Source organism: Gracilinanus agilis, chromosome 3 (assembly GCF_016433145.1).
Source record: "Gracilinanus agilis isolate LMUSP501 chromosome 3, AgileGrace, whole genome shotgun sequence".
Lineage (NCBI taxonomy): Eukaryota > Metazoa > Chordata > Mammalia > Didelphimorphia > Didelphidae > Gracilinanus > Gracilinanus agilis.
Window position 1 is genome coordinate 277,277,200 of NC_058132.1, and position 23,478 is coordinate 277,300,677.

The 23,478-nt window shown below is 39.8% G+C and overlaps 1 protein-coding gene and 1 pseudogene across 1 annotated transcript in view; one reads left to right on the forward strand and one right to left on the reverse strand.

The window, feature by feature from the left end:
• Positions 1–5,769: 5,769 nt before the first annotated feature.
• On the reverse strand, positions 5,770–6,567 carry LOC123241480 (annotated as a pseudogene).
• A 2,082-nt stretch (positions 6,568–8,649) lies between these two features.
• The window catches only part of NMI (N-myc and STAT interactor), a 63,014-nt gene continuing 48,185 nt past the window's right edge, over positions 8,650–23,478 (forward strand). The window contains exon 1 of the mRNA XM_044669126.1: positions 8,650–8,930. Coding sequence (XP_044525061.1) covers positions 8,650–8,930 — 281 coding nt within the window. The remainder of the gene's footprint in view (positions 8,931–23,478) is intronic.

Genomic DNA, 23,478 nt, shown 5'->3' on the forward strand with positions numbered 1-23,478 from the left:
GAAACAAAAATGAACTGATCTTACCCTCAAAAAGCTTCCATTAAATGAGATAATATTTATAAAGGGCTTAGCAAGATGCCTGGTGCATAGTAAGTATTAAATAAATGGCTATTTCGGAAAAAAAAATAAATGGCTATTTCCCCCTTTCCCTGCAATATAAATTCCCCCAGTTCCAAGTAAGCTCATTGAGGGGAGAGTTTGCTATTTCATTCTTATATTTATACCGCTAGCACCTACCACAGAGACTTGTATATAGTAGGTGCTTAATGAATATCTGTTGAATTCAAACATAAAACATTTCTACTCTTTGACAATGGCAGAACATAAATAATGATGGTGACAGAAATTGTTCCCACCATTGAGATATTCTTCAAGAGGAACTTAATTTTGCTCTATATTTTTGAAGTTACTAGAAGAATCAACAATGAAAAATGTCCATTTTTAAAAGCAAAAAAATCAACAGTATCCCTTTGCCTGAATTAATTGTTTTTGTAACATTTGGGATATTTCTTATACACAATTCCTCTGGTTTTTGTAAGGGGTAAAAAGGGGTTTTGGTTAGGTGGATATTAAAAAGTTTGGTCACCAGGGAATTGAATAATTATCAATCCCCAACTAAAGAATAACCTCAAGTCAAAATGACCTTTATGGAAGTTTATTTACAAATGAGGAGAGGAAGAAAAAATAAGAAAATCAGGATAAGATAGTCCCCTAGTTTAACCCAGGCAGATATTAGTCCTCAGTCGAGCAAGGCCCAGCCTTGAGCCCAAGGCCAGAGAGTCTGAGGGCCAGAGGGCTGGAGGGTCCCCAGAGGTGAGTGAAGCAAAGGCTTCAGTCACAGAGTCTCTTTTGAAAGGGAAGTTCCTTAAGAGAAGTTCAGGAAAATTTAGTCTTTACACTCACCATGTGTAATTCCAAAGGAAAAATTTAAGAACAGTCTCACAAAGGTGTCAGGTTCTGTAATGCAGGGTTGCTACAAGAATCCCTTGCATTTGCAAAACTAACTGAAGCAACCCTGACAGTTGGAAAACGGAATTTTGACCCAGACTGACCAGTGGTCTCATGGGCAAAAACCATTGGAGCCTGAGACTATAAATATTCCTATAGAACCAACTATAGGGGCTTTTGGCTTTTGGGGTCTTTTGGCTTTTAGGCTTTTGCTTTTTGCTTTGGGGCTTTTGCTTTTGCCTTTTGGCTTTTAGGCTTTGCCTGATTCCCTTGACTTCTCCCTTGACATCCTGCTATCCCTGGATCTCCCCATTGGGCCCTGGGAGGAGGGTATTTTTGGTGGGTGGAGAACATGGGAACTAGCTTTTATAGGCAGGCAGGGACAATCTTAAATCAAGCCATCACCTCATCTAGTAATCTGCTAAACCTTATTACATCAGGGCAGTGAATTCATCCCTGGCTGAGGGGCAGGTTCCCTCAGCCTGATTCCCCCCTTCTGTGACCCTCCCCCAGCACCAACTTATTCTTTAGCAGCAGTTACCAGACCTTAACCCCTTTTCCCTCAGCTTACCCTTGGCTTTAATAAACCCCTTTGGCTTTTCTACAAAGAGCTTCTGGCGATTCATTGTAACAACTACTAGAGCAAAGGCTGAAGAGGGAACGAATAACTTTCCTTTATTTCTTGAGGGCTAAACCAGGCATCTATCTTGGGCAGGAAGTGAACCAGCTTTCACTTCCTGTAGGCTGGAAATTGGTCTCCAGAAGGGAGGAGCTTTTTACTCCTCCCCTCAAGGGAGGTTAGAGATAGCAGGGAGGCTGATTTAAAACATTTCAGCCAGGCTCACCCAATCTCTGGCTGACCTAAATTATCTTATACTAAAGAAATAACCCCCCTGCCTGAAGACCTAGCTGATATCACCCAGAGCCCTCAAATACAAGCCTCTTGATTAGCCATATCATATTTCCCTTTTTATTCCATTACAGGTCCAAGGTCCAATGTTCCTCCAAGTCCAAGTAATGAACAAGAAGTCCTTCAAGTCCAAGATAGGAACAAGAAAAGTGGAGATGAACTCACTGACCTCTCTTTTAAAGGGGCTTCTTTTGCATCACTTCCTGTGCCTTCCTCCTAGTTACATGTCCAATCACAACTGATGCTTTTCTTAGGACTGCCCAGGAGATAGTTAGTAAATTCTGATTTGTCACTCACTCTAGCACACATGGGTCACAGATCTCCCAACCTGTGAGTTAAGTGGAGTTGTTTACACTTTTGGTGATTAGATTTGAGAATGGGCAAGGTATATTTAATCTCATTAACACAATTTTGATTTGATGGTGTCTGTGGAATGTCATTCATGTTAGGGGAGCCTTGAGAAACAACTTTTTTTAGCTTTTCTAGAGCAAAATGTTCTTTTCCTTAGTCCCCAGAACTCTCATATGGCCCTGAAATTAAGAAAAACAATCACAATACTTTCTAACGCCTTTTAGCTTTTGTACACACCCTTTCTTACTGGAGTGACTAGAAAGCTCTCTGGGAAACCACATTGATTTCTTTAGATTTCTTACATTTCTTTCATTTAAAATATAATGTGTATGAGTAGTTGAACTGTCCAAATATAGACACCTTGGTTCTTGTTTGGCATTGATACATATCTGATCTGGGAGCTGTCCTACCCCTCTGCAAGGAAGTCTTAAAATTTTGCCTTTTTGGGGAGTAGGAGAGAAGGACGTGAAAGCTTGCTCCCAGTTAGGATAACAGCTAGCATTTATGTAGCACTTTAAGATTTGTAAAATGCTTTACAAATATTAATTCTCATTTTATCCTGTAACAACCCTTGAAGGTAAATGCTATAACTATATCCATTTTGTTGATGAAGAAACTGAAACAGATAACTATTTTGACTGGATTTCCCAAGATGACACAGCGTCACATTTGAACTCAGCTCTTCCTAACTCCAGGCATAGTACTTTATCCACTATGCCACATGGCACACCAGCTTATTCCTTCCCCTATTTTGAAAAGGAATGTTGGCTAGATTGACTACACTTCAAATATAGGTAGGGATATACATTTTTGGGTCCTGGATTAATACTGCTTTCATTGATCATTACCAAGGGGAGTGTAATACTTAACCTATCATTACCAGCTTAGCTTCCTCCCCATAAACACTGGTAATACAAAAGGTTATTGTGAGTAGATGGTTTATATTTTATCAAAATAAAAATTAGAGAAGTTATAGAATTTAGAGTAAATCTAAGAATACACACAGTAAAGGAGCTCTTTGCTGGGAACAAGAAAAAGTCTCAGCTAAACCAAGAAGAAGAAATTATTTCATCCAGGGGAGTCTGCTCCACACAATCTTTAGGATCACAAGTGCTGAAAGTCTAGTGACATATTTGGGGCTGGCTCTCTACATGTCTGTGCCTCCAGGTAGATCTTTTCCCTGCCATTCAGAACTTTAGGCTATGGTTGGTAAAAGATAAAATAACTGAGGAAATAAAGGTTTGAGCTTCTAAGTATATCAATTTATTAAGCATTGCATTCCAATTGCATAGCAAATTGGGACCAAACCACCTTGGCTTGGACTAGACCCCAAATACAAGAGGAGATAGTATACATTATAAATAATTAATCTAATAAGGCCAATTAATTAAAAGGAAATAGTGTGATATTAGTAATCTTATTGGATGAAAGATTAGGGACTTCCCAAGCTGGGAGGGGGAGAGTGAACAGGTACAATTCCCTGAATTCTGAAAAAAGAGATATCCTATTAACCCCTCTCCCCCTTTTCTCCAGTGTCTAAATAACTAAAGGAACAAGGAAACAAAAACTGATTCATAAGTTTGGGGCCAATTTTCACATAATACATATGAATTGTTTGAGAAACCTCCTTGTACCCATCCATCTTAGGATGTGCCTGGATTTCTAGTGAACATAACCAGGTCAGTTATGGTGAATCTATGGCACATGTGCCAAAGATGCAGAGTGCTCTCTGTGGACACATGTGCTGCTCCTTCCCCCCCTCCCCCCATTTTCCCCCACCCAGAGTTTGTTATTAGAAAGGCAGAGGGACTTGGATGGAGCTATTCCTTTCCCCCTCTCCACCATGCCTGATGACATTTTTTTTTTTCACATCCCCAACCCCTCTCCCCAGCAGCCCAATTGGAGCTCACAAGGGGTAATGTTGGGAGCTCACAGGTGGCAGAGCTGGAGGGGAACAGAGTCCTTGGGCCACTCCCCCCTACACTCACTGAGGACATTACTCATTTCATCCACCCCTTTGCCCAACAGCCCAATGGAAGTGTTTTCTCCCTTCCTTTTGTGGAATAAGGGGGAGGAACACAAGGCAAGCCTGACATTTGGTAGGGATAGTGGGGCACAGCACAGGGTCCCTAAAAGGTTTGCCATCACTGACCTAGGTACTTTTATTAAGAATCTCTAAGAATAGGTAGAGGTAGTCTAGCTTCCCAGTCAAGCAGGGTTAGGTTCCAATAATGCAATAAGATCTTTTCCCCAATTTCTACAAATGAACAAAATTTCCTCACAAGCCAGAATTTGGACTAGACCCATATTTGAATTGAAAGAGAACTGACTTAGATCCAGAACTGAGTCACAAGATGGAGTCACGGCAGTTAACTCAATTTCTACAATTAATTACTTGCTGTCCTGATTGCCTCAATTCCCTCAAGGCTTGACTCTTAAAAGTTGTCAGAGCACCTCAAGAAATCCTTTCTCCTCCCTGAAACACCCCAGCCCAATAGTTTCTCAATCAGTTAATACTGGAGTTAGAAACAGAAGATAATTTAAAGGTTTCATTGAAATCAAGAATTCCCCCCATGTTGATTCTTGTCTGGGCCAATGACTCTGTTCAAGTTTTATAACAGTCACCAAATCCTGACTTATGGAACAAAGCTGGTATTTGCCAGTTATGTCTTCCTATGTATCCAGGAACATTGCTCAATTTAGCTGGCAGAGGTGTTACATAAAAGTTTCTTTTGCATTATAATAAAATGAACATTTTACTAACAATAAATGTGAACATTTTGTTATACAAGGAAGAAGAGCACTAAATTGTACATAAAACTGTAAAACTTCCATTATATGCAGTTTTCCTCCTTTTTTGGGGGGGTTGGTGTGTGTGTGAAATTTAATACAATATCATTAATTTTTCCCTTGTTATCTATATTCCCTTCTGAACTCCCTTCTTTCTTCTTCTGTGTCTTTTAAATTTTTGTTTGTTTTTTTGGCTGTTCTACCGTGGCTGTCCATCCATTCTTCTTTCTAGTTCTTTTGTTGTTTAGTTGTTTCAATAGAATTCCATCAGATTTGAACTCTTCCTGACTCCAGGCCCTGTGCTCTATCCACTGTATGATAAAAGTTCTCCTTTGTAATAAATAAGTATAGTCAAGCAAAATGAATTTGCATTGCATTAATTTTATCTGAAAACATTGTCTGATTCTATATCTCTATTCAATCATCTCTTTGCCAGGAGGTGCTTTATCCTTAGTCTACTGGACTTTTCCATTTCTCTATTTTTTTATTATACAGTCTGAACTTAATTAAAAAATAAAAGGAACCCTCTTTTAAAGCCTACAAAGATCCAAAGGAAGAATCCATAGCATATAAACATCTATATATTCAAAATATCCCAAAATAACCCTTCTACCTACTACCTGGTTTGTTTTTGAGAGGCATCAGGAACTAATGCTTCTTTTCCTGAGTAAGCCATGAACTATAATTTTTTTTTGACAAAAAGTATTTTCATTTTGACATCTGAATAAATGTTGATTCCTCAGGACATTGCCTTTGATATCTTTTCCAACTTATTCATCAGCTTGTTGCACTGTACCTTTCTCAGAAAAAGAGATGCCATCCAAAAATTTTCTGATATCCTTGTTTTTGACTGTGGTGGCCTGTTGAATGAGGGCAACTGAGTTTGAGACAAGTTCAATATCATTTCCTTCAAGAATTAACTCATCTTTCCGAGCTTGAGAAATAGCACAAGCCACATCTGGCCTCATGTGCATTCTTTCGATATATTTTTCACTCAAGAAATTTGTGATTTCAACAAGCGAGCCATTTTCTTAAATAATAACATTGATGGGGAAGTAAGCATACACAGATCTCATCTTGTAATGAAAATCCAAGGTTACGCCTTTGATCATGTTTTGCACATGACTGCAGATTGTGTGCACAGTGGCAAGTTCTTTTCAGTTTCCCCACCACTTATTTGTATAATTGGAAAATCTTGGACCCCCTAAAACTAAATTAACCAAAATTCCTTTCTGTATTACTCAGAATGCTTTCCCCTTTGTGTACATTTACATCTTCATGCAATTGCTTATAAATTCTGAAATTCTTCCTTTTTCCTCTCTCTTCTCTCACCACCAGGTTGGGTTAGCAACTTTAACCCCAGTTTTTGTTAGTTATTATTAATAAATCTTAAATATAATACTGAGAATATTGGATATTAATTTTAATCTCTACATATCTACCCAGAGCCTTTTTTTTTTCTTTCCAAGGAGACTGAGCACAATATTGATATGGTTGAAATCCCTTCAGAGGATTCCTCTGGGGCTCTTCACAATAACTGTCCAACCCTTAAGAGAGATGTCAAACATAGATAAACAGACTTGTACGAAAATATTTATAGCCACACTTTTTGTGGTGGCAAAAAACTGGAAAATGAGGGTATGCCCTTCAATTGGGGAATGGCTGAACAAATTCTGGTATATGCTGATGATGGAATACTATTGTGCTCAAAGGAATAATAAACTGGAGGAATTCCATGTGAACTGGAAAGACCTCCAGGAATTGATGCAGAGCAAAAGGAGCAGAGCCAGAAGAACATTGTACACAGAGACTGATACACCGTGGTACAATCAAATGTAATGGACTTCTGTACTAGCAGAAATGCAATGACCCAGGACAATTCTGAGGGATTTATGGAAAAGAATGCTACCCACATTCAGAGGAAGAACTACAGGAGTGGAAACACAGAAGAAAAGCAACTGCTCGAACACATGGGTTGAGGTGGACATGATTGGGAATGTAGACTTGAAACTACCACACCAATGTAACTATCATTGGAAATAGGTCTTGATCGATGACACATATTAAAACCAGTGGAAATGTGCATTGGCTATGGGGGGAGGGGGGGAAGGACACGGGATGAAGGGGAAAGTAAGAGCATGAATCATGTAACCATGTAAACTTTTCTACAAAATAAATATTATATTAAAAGAGAGAGAGAGAGAGAGAGAGAGAGAGAGAGAGAGAGAGAGAGAGATGTCAACATTTTCTGGGATGCTGGACCATCTGGTTGCTTAGAATGGTCTTCATCCTGGTAGTGAACAGGCCAAAGAAATCTGAACTATAACTTTTTAAAAAACATTTAAGTCCAGTATTTTAAAATGTTATTTTATCATTAGGCAATCCATTCAATGACCCCTTTTTAATAGCTTGGGCAAAAGTACTCACTTTGCTCCTTAACATAGGATTTGTTGACTGTTATACAAGTTGAACAATGAGTCATTGGCTCAGACAAGAGTCAACACCAGAGGAAATTCTTGATGGCAATGAGAAATTTGTTGGAATTATTTTTCATTTCTAGCTCTGTATACTATTTCCTAATCCTAATCATATCTCATGTTTTTTAACTCATACATCCAGAGTATATAAAAAATATCAATAGTTGACATTTGTACAATGATTTATAGTTTACAAAACCATTTATCTGCCATTTTTCTTGACTCCCATAACAATCTATAAAGGAGACTGTGATAATAGCTTGTGTTTACAGTTTACAAAGTATTCAGTTAAACCTGGGGTCAGGTGTTATGTAGAAATGGATGCATGGAATCCCTGCAAAGATAGAGGGACAGCCTCCCCCAGAATTCCAGGGGACCCCCCTGGAGAACTTTGGGTGAGGGGGCAGTTGAGAGGAGTTGGCAGTTGCTTTGTTGGGGTTGAAGTGAGCAGACACACTGCTTACTGCTCCAGACTTGGGGGTTCACCTGAGTGGCCTTTGTGGTTTCTACACAAGGGTTAGCCTGTTTAATAGGGTTGATCTTTATCAACTTCAATACAACAAATATTTAGTGATTAGAGAGAAAAAATATTCATTAATAGCAAGAGAGGCAGTTTTAGTTAAGCACCTTCATCCCCTCCTGTGGGGGGGGGGGGAGGGCAGCTTCAACCTAACAGCTCAGGGTCACCTTTCCTTATCCAAATACCTTCATTAACTCCTTTAGTTTTCCTTTTTACTTCTTAATATAACCTTTACCTTCAAATCTGTGCCTGGAAATTATTTGGGGGAATACTCACAACTCAAATCTGGTCATCTAGTTTGAATCCTCCTATCAATCAGTGTTTGTGACTTGAAGGTCTATTGGCCCTGACACATTTATCTGCTTCTCCAAATTATCTGTTATTATCCTCATAACAGTTTTGGCCAGCCAGCCTAGGATTTTTTACTATAGAACCTAGTGGAGAAGAGATATATGGCCAGTATGATCAATAGAGCAATTATTACTTTGGGGTGCTCTGGAGTTTTATTGTATGGGATTTGGCAGACTTGTGCCACAATTTGATTTGTCACAGTTCCCCAATTTTTTAAAATAGTGATAGAACTTTATGACACTTACCTGTGGCTAACGATAACAGTGGGGGATGCCTTGGCTTATGTACCATCAGAGATAGCCATGACTGCAACTTGCTATGGGGCCCGAATGAATTTGAGGAAGGTATTGGCTTTCACATTTGGAAAGACTGAAGTTACTAACCCGGTTATGGAACAGATGTTGGAATATATGAAGACACTGATAGAGATTAACAAACAGATTAGAGAAGGGAAGGAATTAGATGCCAAGACAATTATGCAGTTGGAAATAATAGAAAACACGGTCACAACAAAAAAGGGGGGTGAAATACAACAAGAGATTAAACATGACAACCTAGAAAAGCAGGGGCAGAGGCAGCTCCTGTAACAATCCTTCCCATAACAGATAGGACAATAGTGCAACTGGATGCTGGAATCATACACGTCAAGTGCTACAAACCATTTACTTGGGGGGGGGGTCTAGAAATTTTAAAAAGGAGGTTCCCCCAGTTTTTTGTAAATCCACATAAGGCAATAAAAGAATTTAAATGGGCAGTCAGGCTTTACAATCCAAATTTTGAGGACATAGAACTCCTGTTATCAGAACTATTTACCCTAAGTGAGAAAGCTAAGTTTATTGCAGAAACAAGGACCAATCCCAATCTTGCATCGTGGCCAGAGCATCATCAAGATTTGGAGCTGTCATCCCATGCAAATATGACATATCTTAGGAGATGCAGGGAGGACTTGGCAGAGGTGATGAGACTTCATGCCAGAAGATAAAATGCATGGGGCTCATTTGAAAAGTTGAAGCAGGGGGAGGAGGAACACCCGAGCATATACCTAGACAGACTGCTGGAAGCTGGGGAGACTACCTAGGGTTTAGGGACATGACTGCTGAGGACAACATTCAGCATGTCAAGAGGCAATTTGTGAAAGGGAGTCAGAACTATATCCAGACATATTTTAGAGTACATTGCCCACAATGGGAGACCATGCCCATTGAGGAATTGAGGAAGACAGCGGCTTATGTCCATGACTCAAAGGATAGTGAATATAAACCATCTAGAACCTATGAAAAAGATCAAGAGATTGCTGAGCTAAAAAAGCAATTGAGGGAAGCTCAGAAGGCCAGGGAGGTGGAAGAAATAAAAAATATGGCTCTGATGTCCACCGATCAGAGGAGCCAAAGCAGGCCTAGACAATCTTCTGATGGCAGTGCTAACAAGAAAGTAAAGAGATGTTTCCTATGTTCAAAAATTGGCCACGTGGTACGGGATTGTAGATTTAAGTCCCAGATTAACTTTGAAAATAGGAATGATAACAATAACACCAGGAGGAATACATACTATAATTCCAGATACAATAGTAACACCAATAATAATAACAACAGTGACAACAATAGTAGATACAGTGATAAGGTGAAGGCCAGATGTTGTGATCATGACTGTGCCAAGTTTAGTAAGTCCCCAAGCTTGTAAAAAATGGGAGAATACCTGTCCCAAGGGGCTAGACCTTGTACCTTATGAACTGAGGAAGCAGCCTTAGAGAAAGCAGTTGTTGCAAGAAAAAAGAAGGGCAGTGATAATGATGTAGCAAAGGAATGTGAGAAGAACAAAATGGGTGCAGAAGATATTATGAATTATGGGTTGGTGGAGGTAACACAAAGTTACAAAGATATGACTGAGGAGGAGTTGCAAATGGAGGAGGATGTAATAGAAATTAAGAAGAGAAGTTATGGGAAAGGAAACAGTGATGTGGGGTACACTGACAGAAAACCAGGCACATCTGCACAAGTTCTTGATAAAAGCTTGAAGAAGATAGCATTCCTTGATTCTCACTTTGGGGGGACAGAACCATTCTGTAGTAAGACTGTGGATCATTTACATGTACAGCAAGGCCAAACAGCAAGGACAATGAATATAGACAGGTGTTCTAATGGGGATCTCTTGGAAATGGACAGTGTCAACAAGGGAGATGGACTCCTGCAGACCATTGAGAAGGAAAGTGCTAAATTCTCAGACACAGGCACAACCTCTTCTCTATCACCAACTAGGGAAGCTGGAAGGGAAAGTGAAAAGTCTAGTAACTACAATACTAGAGGAATTTTAAAGCTAGATCCTGGAGCTAGGGAATTTGTACCAAGCCTACTTCAGGGTCAAGTGCATGATGATGTAGCACACTTTCAAGCTTGTGATACTCCAAAGAGAGCTGCCTTTGGAGTAGATTCTGAGTTAATGCATTTAAAGGAATTCAGTTTCATAAATGTCAGTAGCCAAGAGAGGAACAAAATGACACCAATAGGGACAAAGGAAGAATCTACAACACTGACTTTGTTTCCTATACAAAATACATCTAGAGTTAAGTTTCTTGTTACTGACATGGAGTCTAGGGAACAAATACAAGAAGAAAGCATAGACTCACAGGATTGGGATGTAGTCATGAACCAAAAACACATTCCCAATTCTGTAGAATTTCCTTTAATGCAGAGAAATACCTCTCCTGAATCTAACTTTGCAAAAGTCAAGCAAAGCATGTTCAGTGAAGAGAAGGACACTCTACCTTACTCATGGTCTGGAAAAACTGAAATACACTTTGACACTGATAGGCCCATGAACAGTCCAGGGATGCCAATTCAGGAATTGGCAGTCCAACAAGCCACTTTTGAAGGAGACTTACCATCATTACACTCACAGAATCCTGAGCCAGCACAGACAGAAGTCCTGGAACAAGATCAATGGGATTTGTGGGAAATTGAGATAGAAACACCTTTGGTACCTTTTGATCAGACAGCTAAAGACAGGGAACCTTTGGTTATGGTGACAATAGGAGATCAAATCTATCCTGCTCTTATTGACACTGGAGCAACCTGGTCTGTGTTGACATCAGCACCAGAAAATTGTGCACTAAGGGGGTCTGTGAGAGTAAAAGGAACCACTGGGCAGATGGAGTTGGTGCCCAAGCTAAGATCTAAGATGGTGAAAATAGGCCCAATGACTTGAGATCATCCCTTTTTGTTGATACCCGGTTGTCCATCCAATCTCCTGGGGAGGGATGTTCCTGACTTTAAATTCTGGTTCTGTACTTACTACCTTTATACACTACTTAATATGATCTGGAGAAATTACTTAGTTTCTTTGTATCCCTAGTTTTCTCATATACAAAATGATAGAATTGGACTAGTTAACTTCTAGGGCCCCTCCCTACCTGCTCTAAATTTATGATCCTGTGACAGTATTATTATTCCCATTCTACAGAAGAGGAAACCAGCTGAGTCATTAAGCTAAGTTATTTGCTTAGATTGACATGGCTGGTGCATGGCTTTTGATAGCACCTCATGTCCACTATGGGCCCTGAGATTTATTTAGCCTCTATCCTTGCTTATATAGTATATGTATATGTCCTTTTGAATATGGAAGAGTCCCAGCCAACATGGATGCTATCTGTGTTTCTTCTTTATCTCCCCAATGTATGATTAGGTACTGCATCTCTGCAAAAGATCTTCAAGGTCAAAAACCACAGGAACTTGGGGAACTTTGAATAATGGCCAGTCCTCTGTAGACAGACACTTCCAGCCCACCAAGTTTCCATGGTAATAACTCTAGGAGAGATAAAATTTGCTTTCAGAGTGAGGCTGAAACAACAATATCATTAGCTTTAAGTGTTGGTCATTTGTTCTTCTTTATCCTGTGTACCATAGCATGCCAATACTGTCCATGGAGTTTTCTTTGTTTCTTTTTTTTTTATTATTTTAAATTTGAATATTTTCCTGTGTTACATATTTCATGTTCTTTCTCTTTCCCCCAAGTCCCCCTATTACCCCTTAGCCGATGCACAATTCCACTGAGTTTTACATGTATCATTGATCAAGATCTAATTCCATATTATTGATAGTTGGACTAGAGTTATCGTTTAGTGTCTACATCCCCAATAATATCCCCATCAGCCCATGTGTTCAAGCAGTCGTTTTTCTTCTGTGTTTCTACTCCCACAGTTCTCTGAATGTAGCTAGTTTTCTTTCTCATAAGTCCCTCAGCCTTGCTCTGGATCCTTGCATTGCTGCTAGCAGAGAAGTTTGTTATATTTGATTGTACCACAGTGTATCAGTCTCTGTGTACAATGTTCTTCCATGGAGTTTTCTTGACAAAGATAAGGGAGTGATTTGCCATTTTCTTCTCTAGTATATTAAGGCAAATAGAAGTTAAGTGACTTGCTTCTTGTCACACTGCCATTACTAGTTATTACTGTGTCTGAGGTCAGATTTGAACTCTGATCTTCCTGATTCCTGCCTAGCACTCTTAGCAATAATCAGTGTTTTGTGGTTTCAAAGTGCTTTCCTCACAAGAACCCGAGGAGGTAGGGACTACTATTATCTTCGTTTTGGAGATGAAAAAAATCTAAGGCAGACCAAGTCAAGTCACTTACCAAAGTCATACCCCTGAATATGTATCAGAGGCTGGATTTGAACTTCAGATTTCCTAATGTCAGGCCCAGTGCCCTATCTACTGTGCCTCCTAGCTACTAGTAATAAAAAAGTATGATCCCCAATTTTAAAGAGTTTTTAATCTAGTTATGGAGATCAAATATATGTGCATAAAGTGAGGGCATAATTATAAAGAACATACCAACAAGTTGAAGAAGAGAGAGTAGTATAGACTGAATATAGAAGGGCTAAAAGAGTGATCTAGGCTGAGAACTAGAACCATGCCTTTTTATATTTTTATATTTTTGTATCATAAAATGGAGACTTAAAACAAAGTGGAGTTGCTCATCCTGAACTCAACTTCAAGAGTACTGTTAGGCAATTAAGAAAGATAATGACCTTGCCTTAGGGTTTTGTTTTGTACCTGTGCTTCCTTTACTTCTTCTAATTCCTTTCACTTCATCTTCCAGGACCAGCATAAGGGAACTGGAATTGAAAAAACAGGGCAAACTCCAAAGTGTTTTGGCCTTGTTAGCAATTAATCCTTACATGGATAATGACTAGATATATACTAGCTTTCAGACATTAACATTATTAAGCACAGTTGTGATAAGAAAAACATCCTAAATCTTACCCTCATGAAAGTTAGGCAAGTTTTCCCTTAAAAAATATCGATCTCAAGACTTGATTGACTCAGGAGACTAATAGCTCAGAGTGATGATACTAAATCCTTATTGCCTGAATATAAAACAACTACAAGAAGAGGGGTGTTCTGATGCTTGCCTGGTGATCACTAAGGGTAACTCAGGCAAGGGAACTTTGCTCAGCCTAATTAACTCAAGGTATCTCAATGCCTATCTTAGCTGATTTTTTTTTAAATTGTTGAATGCCAAATCAGTGGCATTCATTTTGTTGCAATATTCAACCTAAACTTGCCTAAACAAGAGGGAACATCCATCAAAAGTTAGAATGAGACACATAAATACAAGGAAAGAGAGAAATAAAGAGGGGGAGAATAAAAGAGGAAGGGAGAGAGACTGAGACAGAGAGACAGATAGAGACAGAGAGCACTCAGAGATTAAAAGAAAGGAGGAGAGAGAGAAGAACTCCCTAGTCTAAGAAATTAAGTCCAAAGAAAAGATAAATTCTAAAAAGGCATTGCATATCAGAAGACATCCTGTTATAACCCAAAGAGTTTGACCATTGGAGAAAAGAAACTTCTATTGGAAAATGACCTTCTAAGGAAGATCCTAGAAAGTATGAGGTGAAAGTGAAGGGATTAGAGAGGAAGAGGAAGGTAGAGGAAGGGAAAGGAAGGTAGCAGTCCAGCCCCCTACCGGGGAAATTGACCAGAGCCCTCAAATGAATGATCAGAGAGCAGCTTTAGGGTTTGAATAACTAGGCTTTATTTAGATTAGGAAAGGGAAGGTCTAGGGAAAAGTAGGAGGTAGGAAGAAAGGGAAAAAAGCACCAAGAGAGCAGGAAGCTTCCAGGATAGAGAGAGTCAGCCAGCCTCCAGGGTAAAGAGAGAGAGAGAAAAGGCACCAAATTTTCCCTTTTATACTTTCTCTGACACCTCCCACAAAGGAAGTGGGAAGTATTAGGGGAAGTTGTAGCAGAGAGCCATGGGAGGTGTAGTCTCCTAGGGCTTATGATAATTCCAAATGACATAAAAGGAACTGAAATATCATTCCATAAAGGAAAAAGCTAAGATTGTTTTTATCTTAGGGGGGTTGTTACTCATATCAAGGATGGACAACTAAGAGTAATTGCTATTCTAAATGATGTATAAACAGCTTCTGATTTTCAAAGAAAAAGTCAATGTCAGAACCCGGTCCTCTTATAGGAAATGCACAACACCACAGCCAAAGACTCATACTAGAGCCAGAAGCCAGAAGTAGAGGGAATTTATACAACTATATGCCTACTGGGGCTGTGCCTGGAGGAGCCAGCAGACACACTATACATGGAGTAGCTTCCAGCAGAGAAATTGGTCTAACAGAGACTTTGCATCCACTGTCCAGCAGAGCAATGACTAATGGAGAATATGTGTTAAGTGTAGTCTGAGGAGTAGTAGGCAGGACCATAATGAAAAACTTGTAACAAATGTGGCAATGTCTTTTAGCTTTTTTAATATCAGAATTTATACTGGAGAAAACCTCTTGGAAGGTAATGAATGTGGTAAAGCTGTTAGCAAGAGTGCACACCCTTAACGGCTCCCAAGTAGGACATAGGTTCAAGGATTTAAAGCTGGAAAGGGGGGTGCGGCTGGGTAGCTCAGTGGATTGAGAGTCAGGCCTAAAGATGGGAGGTCCTAGGTTCAAATCCAGCCTCAGATACTTCCCAGCTGTGTGACCCTGGGCAAGTCACTTGATCCCCATTGCCCACCCTTAACACTCTTCCACCTAGGAGCCAATACACAGAAGTTAAGGGTTTAAAAAAAAAAAAGCTGGAAAGAATCTTTGAGACCATCAAGGCCAATCCCTTCATTTTACAGATGAGGAAACTAAGGCTAAAAGAAGTTAAATGACTTTCCCAGGGCCCCTCAGGTATTAAGTGATATTTAAACTTGGCATTTGAAATTTGCTTTTCTGACTCCAAGCTTAGAGCTCTTATCTGTTGTACCATTTAGGTGTATGACTTTGCCAAGTTTACACAGATAATAAGCAAAGAAACATGGTCTTATCCCAGACCCAAAGCTCTTTCCATTGTGTCTCATTGCCTCCTTAACTTAATTTGAAGTGAGGTAATTCATACTGGGGAGAAACCTTATGTATGTAATGAATAAAGTATGATGAAACCATGAATCAGACCCCAGGGAAAACATCAGATATTCTTGAGAAAATATGAGAAAACCTTTATTCATAGTTCTAAAGTGATTCACTGTTAGAAAAATCCATATTATAGAAAAGCCTTCATTCAAAGCTCAAGTTTGAGAGAATATCAAGACAATTGAGACTAGAGAAAAATTTTATGAAAGTAAATAACATGAAATGGCCTTTAGTTGTCACACAAGTCTTATTTGACATCAAATAAATTTTACTAGAATAAAACTCATGAGTATAATGAATGTAAGAAAGTTTTTTTTTTTTGTTTAAACCCTTAACTTCTGTGTATTGTCTCATAGGTGGAAGATTGGCAAGGGTGGGCAGTGGGGGTCAAGTGACTTGCCCAGGGTCACACAGCTGGGAAGTGTCTAAGGCCAGCTTTGAACCTAGGACCTCCCGTCTCTAGGCCTGACTCTCAATCCACTGAGCTACCCAGCTGCCCCCTGTAAGAAAGTTTTGATCTGAATGTATACCATTTTTGAACATCTGAAAATCTAGATTGAATGTATAGAATGTAAAAAAAAATGTGGAAAATCTTCAGAGGAAACTCAGATTTTATTATGAAGTTCATGCTAGAGAGAACCCCTATAAATATAATCGAGGCAAGAGAACCTTTGGTCTCAATTCAGGTTGTTCAAGTCAGATTTTTGGCTTCAGCTATAGCTGGGCAGTCCATGTATGGGGTATGACTACTTAAAAGACTCAAGGGGATAGCCAGTATCCTACTTACTGGCACTACTAGTCATTTACACATACTAGAAGGAGTGGTGATATTGTGGGAAAAGCAGGGGAACTGGAGTTGAATCTCACATATACTACTTACTTCTTGTGTGACCCTGGCAAATTACTTCATTTCTCTGATATTCAATTTCCTTATCTATAAAATGAGAGTTGGACTAGATGGGACTTAAGGTTAGGTCTTTCCAGCCCTAAATCTTATGATGTGATTAGACTTTAATAAATGTTTTTGTGTAAATAAGAAAGATCAACATTGGAAAACCTTACTTTAGCACTCGTTTTGTTTTGTTTCCAATAATTCACACTCACTTAACCTCTTGGGCCTCAGTTTTCTCAATAATAAATTGAGGAGGTTATCTTTGATCACCTACTGGCAGCCAGGTGGCACAATTGATAGAATGTTGATCCTGGAGCCAGGAAAGCTCATTTTTCTGAGTTCAAATCTGGCTTTAGATACTTACTAGTGGAGTGACCCTGGCCAAGTCACTTAACCCTATTTGCCTCAGTTTCCTCTTCTGTAAAATGATATGGAGAAATAAATGACAAACCACTCTAGTATCTTTGCCAAGAAAGCTGAAATAGAGTCTCAAAGATTTGGATATGACTGAAAGAATTGAATAACAAGGACCCTTCCAGCTATCATTCTTTCATCACAACAAATGGAAATCTTAGGAATATCTGTGAGCAGAAGGAAAACTAGAGCAGAGAGGAAGATAAGGAAAATACAATGGAGAGAAGGGGATGATTACTGCATCAAGGTCTTGTAGAAAGCTAATGGAAGAGGGCAGCTAGTTGGCTCAATGGATTGAGAGATTCAGTCTAGACACAAGCAGTCCTGGGTTCAAATTTGACTTCAGACATTTCCTAGATTTGTGACCCTGGGCAAGTTTTTACTGCCCTTCTGCCTTGGAACCAATATACAGTATTGATTCTAAAGCAGAAGGTAAGGGTTTAAAAAAAAAAAGCCTAGTGGAAGAGTAGATCAAAGGTACAACTAGAGAGAATGGGAATAAAGAAAGAAGAAAGAAAAAGATGATAATGAGAAGGTCTGAGCCCTGGAAGTAGGGAGTGCCTTGAGTTTTCCAGTTAGCCTTGATCTTCTCAGTGAATAGAATATTGATGCAAATATTGAAGGGACTTTGGTTGGAGGCCTGAGGGGAGAGCCTTTCTATGGAAAGATAGGGTGGACTAGACCTTGTAAAAGGAAAGACCAACAGCTGGGAGGGTTCAATAAAGTAACCCATTATAAATTTGTTTTGGGTAAAATAAGCTCAATTTTGTTGTAGTTTTCTTCTGGGACATTTAGCAGCTCTAGGGTTGGATTCAGATGATTGGGCTGATGATGGGGAGGTTAAGATAGGGTAGTTTATTGATGAGATCTTGATCATGAAGAACAGTGATATATCCTGTGGGATTTGAACATAATGGCTAGTAAAACTTTTAGATGGTAGACCCCTCAGGTCAAGAGGAAATTAAAATGAGGATAATGGACTTAGCCAGGAGAAAAGGTTATAGAAGAGGCCAAGAGTAGCTTTAGTGTGGGTTAATGAGGCCTAATTAAGGGAAAAATGAGCAGCTTGGTGGAACAATGGATAGAGTGCCAACCCTGGAGTCATGAAGACTTATTTTCTTACTTTAAATCTGGTCTTACCCTGGGCAAGTTACTTAACCATTTTTGCCTCAGTTTCCTCATCTCTGAAATGAACTAGAGAAGGAAAGGGCCACCCATCCCAGTATCTTTGTTAAGAAAACCCCAAATGAGGTCTCAAAGAATCCAACGTGCCTGAACAAAAGGGAAAAAGAGTAAATATAACAGTTATAGGTAATGTTTTCGCTCTGCCCCTTTTCATAAATGGATGGAATTCAGAGTTTGGAAACTATTTCTATCATTTTTGCTTGGGAAACATGCAGGTCAACACATCTTCTGTAATTTACCATTTTAGAGTACTTTCTGAAGCACTAAAATAAAACAATTTGCCCGTGATAATACAACTCTATTTGTCAGAAGCTTGACTGTAAACCCACGTCTTCCTAACTGCAAGCTTCATCTCCTATCTACTATGCCATGTTGCCTGTCAAGGCTCCTCCAAAAATTAATGCCTTTCATGCTGCAAGGAGTCACTTCCTCTCAAAAAGAACTCTTGTTCTAGATTCACATAGACTGGGTTCAAGCCTGAGGGACTCAGACTCAAAATAAGAGTAACTTCTTACCAACAAACTAGAATATATTAAATGGCTACTATGTGTCAAGACACTTTACTAAATCTTGGGGACTACAAAGATTGGCAAAAAGCAAACCCTGTCCTTGAGAAGCTCACAAATGACTGGAGGTGATAACGTGTAAACAACAATGTAGGGGGAAAAAGCTAGAGATAGAATAAATTTGACTTGATTTAACAAAGTGAAGACACTGGCATTAAAAGCGACCAGAAAAGGGGGCAGCTGGGTAGCTCAGTGGATTGAGAGCCAGGCCTAGAGACAGGAGGTCCTAGATTCAAATCTGGCCTCAGACACTTCCCAGCTATGTGACCTTGGGCAAGTCACTTGACCCCCATTGCCTACCCTTACCACTCTTCCACCAAGGAACTAATACACAGAAGTTAAGGGTTTAAAAATATTAAAAAAAAAAAAAAAAAGCGACCAGAAAAGCGTTCTTGTAGAAAATTGAATTTAAGCTGGAATTGAAGAAAGTGAGGAAAGACCCAAGGTAGAGATAAGGAAGGACAGAATTCCAAGTGTCCGTGCGAAATCTAGAAGCCCTGGAACTTGTAGCCTAGAAAGATTTAATGAACCCCAGTTTACTTAGCTAGAAGGTGAAGGCCCCAGGTTTGACCTTGTGGCTTGGGGGGTTTTCCCTGAAAGAGGGAGTCCAAATTCACTTATCTCAGACTAACAAAAGACCTTATTTTGAGCTTGAGTGGGGATGATCATTCCCATTAGGGCCTAACCCAACTGAGTGATTAGCACAGAAGGCAGTTTGTCAGTCTCTTAAACTGAAGGTCCTCAGTCTGATCATCTGGAGGGTGTGATATACTGGGAGAGGCTTCTGAAGACAAGAAGAGTCCCTTGGGGTGGGCTTGGCTCTGATGGGAATGATCATCCCCACTCTAGCTAAAAATAAGGTCTTTTGTTAGTCTGACACAAGTGAAGTTGGACTCTCCCTCGGGTGGTGGTGGGGGAACCCCCAAGCCACAAGGTCAAATCTGGGGCTTTCACATTCAAGATAAATAAACTGGGATTCATTAAATCTTTCTAGGCTACAAGTTTGGGGGCTTCCAGATTAGGCTTCGACACAGGCATGAGGGATGCCAGTGAAAACACACACAAACCAGGAGATGGATTGCTTTGTACAAAGACTAGCAAGGAAGCCAGTGTCTTTGGATAGCAGAGTACACTGGAATGAGAGAGGTATGAGAAGACTAGAAAGGCAGGAAGAGACCACATTATGAAGGGCTATGCCAGACAAAGGATTTTATATTTGATCTTGGAGGTAATAAGGAGCCACTAGAGTTTACTGAGTAAGAGATGGGAATAACATGGCAGACATTCACATTAGGGAGATCAGTTTGATGGCTGAATAGAGGATGGACTGGAGTAAGAAGAGACTCGTGGCAGGAAGACCAACCAGCAGTCTGTTCTAATAGTTTAGGTTTTAAGTGATGAGGGCCTGCATGAAGGTGGTGTCAGTATCAGGGGAAGGGGGAAAGTTGTGAGGAAGGTAAAAGCCATAGGACTTGATAAAAGATTAGATGTGAGAAAGGAGCTGAAGAGTCAAAGATGACACCTAAGTTTTGAAGCTGGCTGAGGAGGAAGATGGCAGCATCCTTCATAGTGATCAGGAAGTTTGGAAGAAGAAAGAGTTTAGAGGAAAAGATAATGAATTCTATTTTGGACATGTTGAGTGTAAGATCTATGGGACATCCAGTCTGAGATATCCAATAGACAATTGGAGACAGGAGACTGGAGAGCAGGAGAGAGGTTAGGACTATAACATTTGTGAGAATCCTTAGCATAGGGATTGATCATTGAATCCAGGGGAAATGATGAAATTATTTAATGAAATATTATTCAAGGAGAAGAAAGGGTGCCCCAACTCCCTCAGAGTTAGTAGATGTGACCTGGATGGAGATTCATCAAAGCAGGTAGTCGTATAGATAAAAGGACAAGAGGAAGAAGATGATCAATAGTGTCAGCAGCTTCAGAGAATTTAGGAAAATTGAAAAAAGGACATTAGATTTGATAATTAAGAGGTCATTGATAACTTTGGAAAGAGCAATTTTGGCTGAATAATGAGGTTAGAAGCGGGCTCTAGAGTTAAGAAAGTGAGAAGAAAGTGGAAGCTTGTTATACTCCTACAATGGAGGAGATCCCTAGGAAATTTTCTCTAATAAATCTGGTACAACTCAAGTTTAGTGGCTTTCTGAAAGGGATTTACAGTCTCTTCTAGAAAAGTACTCAAAATACAAAGTGGATAATAAGTCTAGGACAGCTATTTATTTCTTCCACCATAAAAGAAATACTTAAGACACAAAAAACTGAAAAATTCATAGAAACACTTAAAACATGAAACAATAGCCACTTCACCTTTTATTCTCTCTCAAGAAATAAAAGCAACTTTGTAGCAGCATTGTTCAGTCACAGGTACTGGGTGGGGAGGTGGGGAAGTACAATAAGAAGTCAGCAGAGACTTGAAGTCCACTCTCAGAATCATCTAGGCAAACTCATACTCTTGTTGCCCTGTGTTTGTAGTTGTCATGGCTGATGGGTGACAGGGGAAGTTTCCTCTTACTCCCTTCTAGATATGGAAGTGAAAATTAGTAAAATTAATAAAAATTCTCTCAAAGAGAAATGTACGACAGAGAAAAAAATCTTTTCTCCTCTCTCATATAACCTGTTTTTTTAAAATTAAAATTTATTTATTTATTTGTTACATTAAAACACCCTGGTAACTGATTTCCCCTCTTCTACCCTTATTTAGAAAAGGCATTATTTGACAAAAAGTAGTATATATCTATGTCTTGCTTATTTCTATTCATTAGTTCTTTTTCTGGAGGTGGATAAAGATGTCATTCTTCAAACAATATTTCTGTAACTGTATATAATGTTCTCTTGGTTCTGTGCATTTCACTCTTTATAACTTCATTTAGGAAGTTTTTCATGTTTTTTTCCAAAATTAGCCTGTATTTTATTTCTTTATAGCGTAGTAGTATTCCTTCACAATCATATGCTACAACTTGTTTAGCCATTCCCCAGTTGATGAGCATCCTTTCAGCTTCCAATTCTTTGCCACAATGAAGAGAGCTGCTATAAATATTTTAGAACATTTAGGTTCTTTTCCTTTTCCCCTGATCTTAGGAAATAAAGATGGCAGGCCTTCCTAGTTCAGGTGACAATTATTTTTGACATAATCATCTAGTCATGGGGATATATAGATACTAATAAATTTCTGCTTCAGTTTATTTATTTATTTTTAATTTTTTTATTGAAACACTTTATTTAATTAATTAAGAATATATTTCCATGGTTACATGATTCATGTTCATTCACTCCCCTCCAACAATTCCCCCACCCCCCACCCCTATGGCTGACACGAAATTCCACTGGGTTTTATGTGTATGATTGATCAAGACCTATTTCCTCTGCTTCAGTTTAGCAAAGTGAAATGCCTGTCTCTTAGTGAGAGGCCAATGTATATGTTTCTTACTTGGGACCCAGAGCACATTCTCCACAGCCCAACCCTACTCTCTTAGAATTATTTAATCTGGCAGTGCTGGCTCCTTCCTGAGCGTGGAGGTCCCTCCCTAAGGAAAGAGGGAGGAATTGAGCCCTCTCTCAAAAGAAAGTGCTGTGGGTTCCCAGTTAAGATGGAGGCAGAGTAAGAAGCAGCTCTTAACCTCTCCTGACCGAAACACACAAAACTCCTCAAGGGGACATAAAAACAAGTCCAGACAAATGGAGGAACCCCACAACAGGGCACAGAGTGGAAGGTACGTGGAATTGAGGCATTTCCATGCTATAAAGGGGTGAAACAGCTCTCACTAAATCGTGGGCTGAGCAACCACCCCACCCCCAGCCCCTCCACACATAACACCTATAGCGCCAAAGCCAGTTAAAAAGAAATAGAGCAAGTTTGGGGCACCCATCGAGTCATCGGCAGCTCCGGGGCCTGTTCCTGAGAGCAGCAAGATTTAGGACCCCAAAAAGCTAACGAACACACACAAAATCTGAGCACAGGAGCAGGCCGCAGAGAGCGGACGCAGGGCGCAGAGCAGGGGCTCAGAGCGCAGGCGCAGTTGGAGGCGCGGGTGGAGGAAGACACAGCCATGAGCTAAGGCTCTGAAACCCTGAGTGGGGAACCAGTGTAGACAGGTATACGACTGTGGAAGCAGCGCCCTGAGACTTGTAAAGAAACCTCTGGCAGAGGATCAAGCAAGAGGGTCCACCAGGGGGCTTGACCTTGGAAAAAACCAGAACTCAGACCTCAGGAGCCAAAAGACCGCGGACAGACCCTGAGCGCGAGGATAAACCTGAGAAGCTGCTGGGCTAACGATGGCTACCCAGTCTCAGGAAGTTCAGAAGAGAAAGATTAACAACAAGAAAAAGAAGTCTTTAACACTCGACAACTTTTACACAGAGAAAATCCAGACAACTGAGCAAACAGAGGAGGAGAACAAACAAGCATCTGGACCCTCCTCAAATAAGGAAAACTCCTCACAAGCTATGGAAGAGTTCAAAACTGAGATTTTGAGGAAAATGGAAGAGATCTGGCAAGAAAATAACTGTTTAAAAGGTAGAATCTTGCAAATGGAAAGTGAGGCTCAGAAACCAAATGAACTGATAAGCAAATTGAACACCAGAAATGACCAGATTGAAAAGGAATACCAGAAGATTATGGCTGAAAACCAGAAGATCATAGCCGAAAACCGAAAGATTATAGCCGAAA